General features: G+C 43.3%; 1 protein-coding gene across 1 annotated transcript in view; it reads left to right on the plus strand.

Moving 5' to 3' along the window:
- Positions 1–10,183, plus strand: part of LOC106936472 (uncharacterized) — an 81,779-nt gene extending 71,596 nt beyond the window's left edge. Inside the window, exon 2 of the mRNA XM_015017510.1 lies at positions 10,112–10,183. Coding sequence (XP_014872996.1) covers positions 10,112–10,183 — 72 coding nt within the window. The remainder of the gene's footprint in view (positions 1–10,111) is intronic.
- The last annotated feature ends 344 nt before the right edge of the window (positions 10,184–10,527 follow it).

Consider the following 10,527-nt stretch of genomic DNA (forward strand, 5'->3'; position numbering starts at 1 on the left):
CAGAGAGAACCCGGCTGTGCACAGAGAACATGAACCCAGAGAGAACCCGGCCGTGCACAGAGAGAACATGAACCCAGAGAGAACCCGGCCATGCACAGAGAACATGAACCCAGAGAGAACCCGGCTGTGCACAGAGAGAACATGAACCCAGAGAGAACCCGGCCGTGCACAGAGAACATGAACCCAGAGAGAACCCGGCTGTGCACAGAGAGAACATGAACCCAGAGAGAACCCGGCCATGCACAGAGAGAACATGAACTCAGAGAGAACCCGGCCGTGCACAGATAGAACATGATCCCAGAGAGAACCCGGCCGTGCACAGAGAACATGAACCCAGAGAGAACCCGGCTGTGCACAGAGAGAACATGAACCCAGAGAGAACCCGGCCATGCACAGAGAGAACATGAACTCAGAGAGAACCCGGCCGTGCACAGAGAGAACATGAACCCAGAGAGAACCCGGCCGTGCACAGAGAACATGAACCCAGAGAGAACCCGGCCGTGCACAGAGAGAACATGAACCCGTTAAGTCAGCAGCCGCTCTGCTGTGCATGTCATCCTCAGAATGTTGGCAAAAAAATCTTATTCTCTTTAAGTTATTTACAATTAGGCTAATAAAATAATCTACAGCTAGCCTCCAGCACAGCTCACCAATCTTTGCTTTGGTCAAACGTTGCTGAACGGCCGACAGAATGACCAGCTGATGGAACATCCTCTACCAGTCTAAAGGACCAGCAGCTCTGGTGTTTTCAGTGAACGCCTCTTACAAAGTCAGAAGAATAATGTTCATATAGTTCATCAGTAAGTCTGATTAGTAAGATGCCATCAAATGTAGCATCAGGGCGAAGCTGCAGGTTTAACTCATTTGTGGACCTTTTGTGACCCCGACTGCAGGATAAGAATGGTTAATATTTGACCCAAGTGGAGCTGATGAAAACTTTAATATGTTTTAATGATGAGATCATCTTAAATGAATAATGTTAAGTACAATTCAAGGTGTTAATCTTTTATTAGACATTTTAATATCAGTGGCCACAGACATTCAGCAACCCTTTACTCAACAAACCTTATTAAACTTTACTAAAGACAGTCGGGATTTTAGGAGAAAGTTCTCATTTTTCTTGCTGAGATTAAACTAAAAACATTTTCTAAACCAACAAAATAAAAAACTTCGACTAAAATAGTTAGAAACCTGCACAGCTTTCAGTTGTTAGGAGTTACTATGAGTTCTTCTTTTCTACTATTTCAGAAAATATTGCATGTTTACAAAAATGAAAGACTAACAATAAAGTTATTGAGCATTTTATTTGGAAATAAACATGGCCCCTCAGTGCTTTCAATTTGGTGATTTTTACAGGGAAATCAAGAGTTTCTATGAATAAATTGTAAATAAGTTTTTTACGGAGAAGTTTTAAGCGAGTGTTGAGCCTGCAGAGACGATGTGCTGTAAATAAAGAGAATATTTGCTGAATGTGAAGCGTGAGAGGAGCCGGATGAATTACTGCTTTGCACCTGCATGTAAAGATTCCTGGATTCTTGTCGACATGTTTCCACATCAGTTTCCTGCAGATAATTCCCAGGAACAGGCGGCGCTGAAACAAAACGACGTGGAGGGCTTTGTAGTTCAGACATGAAAAAGAGATGTAATCATCGTGTACAACCACAATCTCTGCATACTTTTTAATACTTATTACCGGCACACATCTTATTAATGACTTCCTTAAGCCTTTTAAGTGTTCAAATGCTTTCTGCAGCTCCACATTTCAGAGATCAGGCTCTTAATTGCAAAAACGGTCACAGTGAATCCATCCAGCGTAGCGTGGAGGGAAATGTGCGCGGTGCAAAGTGGGTTAACAAGCAGTTAGGAACAGCATATGGCTGCAAATCAAGGAATATGAAAAAGCTGCGCCTGCATCATCATCAGAAAAAAGCAAACAAAAAGGCAGCAGCAAACAACAGTGACAGGTCTGCGGATCAAAGCGGCGGCTCATGGAACCGGAGCTGCAGGTAGGTGCAGAAGCTGCCGAGTTGTTCAGTATTCCACCAGCGTCGCTGCAAACCCCACATGGCCCAAAATAATCTGCTCCAATGCATCAGAAAATGGAGGAACGTTCGTCCTTCTCTCATCAGCGAAAAAACAAAAAGGAGGAAGTAAATTGACGGCATGGTGTAAGTTTCTGGCAGAGTCTCTGTGCGGTAATTACAACTGAAAGAGATCAGGCTGCAGAAGACGGATCATTTACTAATAAGCAGCTCTGATTCCTGCGGCCGGGATGCAGAGGAAGCTCCTGGGGCCGCACGCCCTGACAGGCCTTGATCAATCTGCTTTCCAATGAAGACGCATTATTTTTAGATATGTGACAAGCAGAGGAAAACTCTGCTTCCCAGGCATGTTTCACTTTTATATTAGCAAGAGGCACAAGTGGTGCATTTTCCAGAGGAAGATGTGACAGACTAATCCACAGAGAGGAGTGTTCTTGCCTCAGTGATCCCCCACCCCCCCACAGTGAGCATGACAGTTGGAGCTATCTCCGAACGTCAGCAGGTAGAACTTGTTTGCATCATTATATATGAGCGCGCTGCCCTGTTTGTGCTCACAGAATTCATTTTGCAGATTAAAAGGAAAGTGTGAAACAGATTCATTAGGTGCTCCTGTGTGTCAGCAGCTCTGAGCTCCTGCAGGAACGAAACCGGATCTGTCCCCTGGAGAAATCTGGTCTCACATGATTACAGAAATGAGACGTGAGGAAAACAAATAGTTTGCGATGCCCTGCAGAACCTGAACCTGACATTAACCCCCCCTCCGTTTGGGAGAGTCGGCGTGTGTGTGTGTGTGTGTGTGTGTGTGTTTGTGTTTGTGTGTGTGTGCGGTTTGTTTGGCTCCTCGCACCATTACCAGGAGATGGTAATTGTTGCTTGTATATGCATGTTGGGGAATTTTGATCCATGGTGATATTTTCTTTCCTCCATCCAAGGACAATTACCAGAGAGTACAGCAGATATCCGTGTTTGCTGGCAGCAAAGGCAAAGTTTGGATTAAAGAGAAATAAAAGGATACTTTAAATATGTGGAGCTTTGCACAGACACAGTTGTGACTGATCCGCACCTCGAGCTGAGGCTTTTCTCTGCATGACTAATATATCTGTGCTCTTTCCTTATGCGTTTGCAAGCCTTCTTGAACATCCTCCAGAGACACGTCTCCTCTTTGAACTGCGCTCTTCATCCATCAGGACCATGTCCACTGCAGAAGCTGCACCACTCTGGCTTCTCAGCGCAGAATAAATCAGCTTTTGATGGTGCGGTCATGCTCTGAACCAGACGGGAATGAAAGGCAACGGCAGCGTAAATAAACTGGGATGCTGCCGGTGTTGTGTTTTAAATTTTCCCCCGGTGCCGTGCAGCAGGTGAGCTGATGCAGTTTGCTTTCATTAGGAGAGGAAATGGCTGCATAACAGAAATCACCGTAAATCACTCTGCTTGAGCTGATGCACATAAATGGTGCGTTTTGAAAGTAATGTACTTCCATTTAGAGGGGCTTCTTTTGTGGCTGCTCTGTGAGGCAGGGAGCGGCCAGGACAGCAAAAATATCTGGATCGGAATCCATATCCAGTGGAAGTGTTACAGTACAGGACCATTTTAATATGTATATATATTTAATAATAGCTTGGTTTCCTCAGAGGTAAAAGGTTTGGGGTTCAGATCTCACCTGATGGATTTAATATGCATGTAGCTGCAGAGTTTTTCATGCTGTGGCTGTATATTAATATACTGTTCACTTTATTCATATAGTGCACTTTAAAAACTAATTTCAATCCACATCCCAGTTGATCCTGGTTATCAAACAGTTAAAAGTTTCTGTGTAATGAAGCCCAGCAGAGCTTGGAGCCGTCTCTCCCCCTGGACAGAAACCAGCGACGAGCGCTTCCTGGTGTACAGGAATCCCTCATACTGAGCATGCATGACGCGACAGTGGAGAGGAAAAACTCTCCTTTAACAGGAAGAACCCTCCAGCAGAACTGGAACCAGAACCAGGCTCAGTACAAACTGGTCTGTCACAGCTGACTGGAGGTTTACATGATAAACACACAAGACAAACATTTGTGGCTGTTGAGAGGAAGAGAGCCGTAAACTCCTGAGTCTGCATGCATTTGGTTCAATCTGCTTTGAGAAACATTCCCAGAATTCCCAGAAGGATAAAAAATCCACACGATAAACTCTGCATGCTACAGAAACTTAAACCGTTTTTAATAAACCAACTTCTGTTGTGACGTTACAGTGGACAGTCTGGATGCTCAGAAAGTTCTGGGCAGCTTCTTATGAAGTAACAAGGTAACAAACTTTGGTTTCTTTATTAGCTGGACCCGGAGTGTCAGGACCGACCGGTGGTTCTGAAGCTGCTGTCCACATTCACATCCAATTTGACACCATGTGAGAAACTCTTAGAGCATTTTTCACACGAAGCTTTGTTTGGAGCAAACAGTCTGCATCTCAAAGTGCCACTTCATGTCAGCTGCTGTGCAGAAACATGGCCGCTTTCTGCATGTGGGCCGACGTGACGGGTTTGGTTCTGATGAGGTCTGGAGTTTTCCTAATCGCTGCTGCAGTTCGCAGCGTCACATCGCTAAACTTTTTTAATTACAGTTTGCACTAATATACAGAAACAAAACTTTAAAAGCTGTTTCTCCCGTTTCCATAAAACTGTATTTCTTTGATAAAAAACTGGAGAAACTGGTTTGTTTATTAGAAATGTAATAATTTAAAGAAGTTCATATCTACTGAACATTTTTCACATTTTGTCAAAAACAGAAACTACTTTTTATGGGATTTTTATGTGATGAACCAAAACAAAATGGTGCATAGTTATGAAGTAAAGGATACATGATGCATGGTTGGTTCTTTATGTTTTTACATAAAAATCTGAAAAGTGTGGCATGTGTTGGCACTTCCTCCCAGTTTCAGCTCATCTGGGTTTCCAGCTCTGCACAGGACTGAACCTCTGGGCCGTTCTTCTCTGAAACGGATCAAAGTCTGGATGTGGATATCTGTGAACATCGGTTTTCAATTGTTGCTAAGGATTTCAGTGTGGACTTTGACTGGGCCATTCTGTCACAGCATTAAGCTTTGGTCTGATTAACACACAGCCTGTCAGTCTGGGTGGACGTACAGGTTAGTAGGTCTCCAGTTGGTCCATCGTGTCTCCAGCTGCAGACCCACAGAGCAGCCCTCTCTTATCCTACAGACTAGCCAGCAGCAATTAGCAAACACCTGGTGGAACTTCTCATCTGCTGAGCTTGTATGAGCTGCTTGTCAGTGCAACATAATGAAACCATCAGAAGCTTAACAGAGAAACATTTTTCTAATGATGTGCTGAAGACAGAGTGTCAGAGAGACCGGGAGCTTCTTAAAGAGACAGAGACCCAATTTAAACCATTAAAGTAAAATGTCTTTTAAGTCATATTTAATTGATTGTACTATAAAATGGAACATACATGTATGTATGGGGCTGTATAAGGATGGAGTCAGACTTTCACCTTTTCTGTGACTCTGAACAAAAATTTACTGGATGAAAAAATCTGAATATTTGAGTCTGGATCTTTGCAAAATGTGTTGGAAGATTGGTTTTGTCTTTCTGATGCCGTCATGCATCAGAAGTGAGTCGGCCTGTGGAGAGGTATCCTCCACAGAGCCGTGTCTGTGTATTTACAGTACGGAGCCTCCGGGCCCAACTGGCACCGATAGTGAGGAACATATGCACCTTCCAGTGGGAGCCCATCTGACCGGGCCGCTGGCTGACGACCGCCTGCTTCTCTCCATATGCAGCCGACAGACGGCCAGAGCAGACTCTGCCCTTCAGTCAGAGAGACTTTACTGCGGCCTTTCACAGGTCGTTCCTCTGAGCCTGGAGCCGGAGAGCTGTGTGTCGCTCTGATCTGGAAAACCTTACACACCTGCTCACCTTTACCTGCACCCAGACATGCTAACAACTGGCTCAGAGTTGTTAAAGCAGTAATTGCCCCATTACCCTCACCTTCAACCTGCTTTTCTCACAAACACACGTTGACTCGCAGAGGAGGATGTGATGTGTGAAGGAAATAATGAGTGGAGGACGAAAAGAGAAGCTGAATGCTGGGAATGTAGCCTCCAGGTGGGACGCTAAGTGGACCCGGTTGGTCATTAGCATTAGCATGCACGGTTCTGACTTTAAGCTGATTGTCCCCCTCCGTCCCCAGGCTGACTCCTGATCAATGCAGGGTTACGGGTCTTTATCCGGGTGAATGTTCAGAACACCGAGTCCCTGCCGGCCCGACACCGACCCGTTTCCATGGCGCCGGCAGGGTTTCAGGGGCTGCAGATGTTGGCGCATATTTAATAAGCCTGATCACTGGAGCCCCCGACCTCGCCGTGTAATTCCTCTACCCAAGTTGCATCTGTTCGCCGTGTTCTCACTGCAGCCTCATGCTGGCGCAATAGTTTCACAAAGTCACACAAGTCATGGAGTGACTGGCTGCTGCTGCCACGGCAACAAGCAGGGCGATGCGGAGGGGAACTGATGGACGCAGGTTTCCAACTCCATCAGTGTTTAGTTTTGTTGAACTGAGTGGGCAGTTTCAGACTGACCACTGCAGCATCTTACCCAGAACACCTGCAGGTCATCAGATAACTAACTGGCAGCTCGTCCCTTTGGATCTCCTGGATCTTATCAGAGTAAACTCGGAACAGTCGGGATCCAGTTTCCTCTCAATATTTTCCTGCATCTTCAGCTTCAAACACTTCCAGTCACAAAGTAAACACACCGCGCCGCGTTCACTTTTACGCTCCAAGCCAAATAAGTTGTTTCTGCCTCGGCTTGTTTCCCTGAAGACTTGGGCTGACCCACTTTCACTCATCCTGCTCACCTTCAGGGCATCAACCGAATCCAGAAGATTTTCCCAGCAGTGTTTGGAATCAATGGGATATGATTAAGTAATGAGTCTGAAACAATGAGGATAATTTTAAACAGCCGCAGTGTGCAGCAGCTCGCTGCAGCTGTGGAGTCTGTTCACAGAGAAGACCTCTTGGAACATTTCTGATTAACACATGGATATGATTGATTAGATTAAAAATAGATTTTATGTTGAATTGTTTGACAGTCAGGTTGGAAACAGCAACAGAGAAGTTAAGGTGAATGTTTTGCTCCAACATCTGACTTTATCTTCAACCTCTGAATGGAAGAAAAGCTAAATGAAGACAGGATCCGATACGTTGCATCTGACACACTGAACGAAATATCAGGAACCATTTTAACAAACTTTAACAAGGCTGACGGCCAGTAAATCCCCCAGAAATCAGTAACCTGATTTTTATTCTTGATAAATGTTTATCAGGTTCTCAAACTTCATTTTTAAAGTTCTAACTTCCTCTGACTGGTTATGTGTGTCTAACAGCAGGTGACTGTGACCCATGTCTGATTTTTGAGAATTGGAGAGTCTGAACACATCAGTTCCGATCAATTCACACCTAAAAAAACTTAATTTGATTCAACTTTTACATCATTGATGTGAGACATGAGTCATAATTCATAAGAAGCCAGATGTGATTAAATCCAGATTTCATTTATTTCTTTATTTCAAACTGGTTTTTAAAACAAGAAAAGAAGAAACCAGTAGGACAGAGAAACATGTGCATGAATGTTTCTCTGTGCATAATGATCAGAAATGTGTCATTAAAAACCATGTTGCAGTATTTATATACCTGTTCAATATACTGTGCTAAAGAACCAACAAATAAATATTAAATAAAATTATTACAAACTGAACCTCAGGACAAGACAATTTATAAACCTATGAGAGAAATCTGTAGCTGCTTCCATTAACAATTTTATGCATATTTTTGAAGTTTCACATTAGAAATTGTTGATGGAAACAGCAAAGTTTGAAATAACTCCCTGAATTGTGCTGAAATGTTTGAAAACTTGTCTGCTGGTTTTTTGCTACTTGTTGTTTACTGCAGCCACGCGTAGCGTCAACATCTGAAGAAATTAAAGTCTGCGTATCCTGGCTGATTCACTGGATGGAAGCATGTCCAATTTGGATCTTCTGTTTTGCAACATTTTAAAAGTTAGCTCAAAATTCTGCTGCTGTGGCGTCGACATTCAGGATCCTGCAAAGGAAATCAGATTTCAGCAAAGAATCAGAAATGAGCATCAGGAGCTGCTGTGTGAACAGTTTAAGCTTTCTACATGAAGTGTTGAGAGCTCTATTTAAATTGATCAACATCCATATTTTTAATAATTCAGAACCTAAAGTGCTTTTCTAAGTGACATTTAATTAGTTATTTTTACGAATATCGACACAAACTGGCGGATTTTTCATCTTCACACTAAAATAATACGAGCCATTTTCCATCTTTTTAAAGTATTTATGCTCTGAAGTGTTTCTAAAGCAGCAGCTCAGATTTCCTCTCTTCTGCTTTTGGACACAGCTGGTCACAGAGACTCAGTGTTTTCCAACAGAGACAAGTTAAACATTTTTCTGAGGAATTAAAAATGTAATTGGAATAATGGGAAAACTCTCCAACTGATTTCTGTAAAGTTTTGATGTTAACCAGGACTGAGAGCGTCTGTCCTGTTTCTATCGGCTGCATCCCGTCTCCACACACCTGGATCCCTGGATCAGCTTCCAGTCGTTCTGCACATGCTCAGTAGCGAGTCGTTCATTTGATCCAGGTGTGTTGAGACGGGATGCAGAAACCGACTCCTGAATTCAGGTAAAGTTAAAGTTTCTCCTGAAAAAACTGTTTGCATTGTGAATTCTTGTTTCAGGTTCCATGGGTTTGAGGCAGATGTAGCTGCTTTTATTCAGTGTGTGTGTTTGGGTTTGACTGCTCGAGTCTGGGAGTGTGTTCTGCAGACATCAGAGCCAAAGCAGCAGATTGATGAACAGCTTCAGCCTTCAGGGTGTCAGGAAGCCGAAGCCTCTTCCTTCCTGCTCCTCTGTCCCCCACAAAGACCCCATGAACCATCACACCCACTGCTCCTGCTCTAACCCCACCAGTTCCCCCATCAGAAGTTACACATTCGTAAAAAGTCTTATTCCAACTCTTCCCTAAGGCGCACACGTTTTATTATTTCTACTCTAAACCCTCAACATGTGGTTAGAAAATGCTCTAATTGTTCTGAAAGTCTGAAAAGAAAAAGGTGACACCAATGGCAAAATGACAGTTGAATCAACATACAGAGGAGCAAGAACAGAGTGGATGAGATGCAATAAAGCCGACGATCAGGAGTCTGTTTCATTTCCACCAGTGAAACAAACTGGGGATTTTTATCCTCTTTGACAGCAAAAATGTAAATGTTTGCATGATGTTTGACTGGAATAAGTTTCCATTTTAATCTGGTTGATTTCCTTTAATCCTGAATGAAAAGATAAATTTATCCCCAGCAAGTGAGATAAAAACATTTATAGATTTACAGACGATAAATCTGATGGATAACATCTGAATTTCTATTCAGCTGTGTGACGGTCTGGAAAACATCAAATAAAATACATCAGTGTGTGTCTGCATCACGTTGCTGAGGGTTTCTGATGGAGTAAAGCATCAAATATAAAAATAAAACTGTTCATAAGTCAAACAGAAGCTGGACGAGTCCGACGTGTTTCTCTGTCAGTGAAAAACAGGAAAAATTCAAATCCGTTTAATTCACAAACTTTCTGGATAGAAATGTTTCCTCAGACTGGTTTGGTCCAACAGGCTGCCGCTCTGAGTGACGCAGGTCTAGAATGCGTCATCCATGAACGGTGATAGATGAGGGTCAACATGAGAAAAATCTACTTAATTTAACTGGATGATGGATGGAGCTCCAGTTACTCAGATGGACAAAAAGAACTTCTACTTTGAACAAAGTTAGAGAGAAAAAGGCTGAACATTTAGTTAGTCTGACATTTATAGTCAATTATTTTAGACCAAAAGGAGAAAGAGGCTGAAATCTGACTCAGCTGATCTGCCTGGGACTCATTTTTTCCTTCCTCACAATGTTCCTTGAATTTGCATCTTTAAATTTCCTGTAAATTTAACGTCTTTATGTGTGAAAGGAATAGATTTACATCCTAACTGTTGCCTCTGTTGTCTTGCAGGTAATTCTGATGCTAACCAAACTCTTTGACTTCAACCTCAACAGTGCGACCGAGAGTTCATTATGGAGGTAAGAGTCCGACACGTTTCACCAGGTCATGATGGGAGCACGTCTGAGTTTGACACAGTAAATTGGTCCGAGGAGCCGCTGAGGCGCCGTCCACACTTCCCATGGCTTTAATCGTGATTTAAAGACGCTCCAGATTCTCACACACTGAGAATGACTGAAATGTTTGAAACTTCTGGGGGAAAGTAAAGTCAGAGGAAGGTCTGAGGATCATGAGCCCATCAGAACCTGGAGCTGGAGGCTCGTTAGTGGAACCAGTCCAGAACTCTGAACCCAAAACCATCAGCTCAAACTCAGGCTGTGCTCCAGTCATGAACATGTTCAACAAACCTTTTCAGGTCAGTTTTATGA

Source organism: Poecilia latipinna, unplaced genomic scaffold (assembly GCF_001443285.1).
Source record: "Poecilia latipinna isolate Pla-1442-1.1 unplaced genomic scaffold, P_latipinna-1.0 Scaffold2152, whole genome shotgun sequence".
Classification (NCBI taxonomy): Eukaryota; Metazoa; Chordata; class Actinopteri; order Cyprinodontiformes; family Poeciliidae; genus Poecilia; species Poecilia latipinna.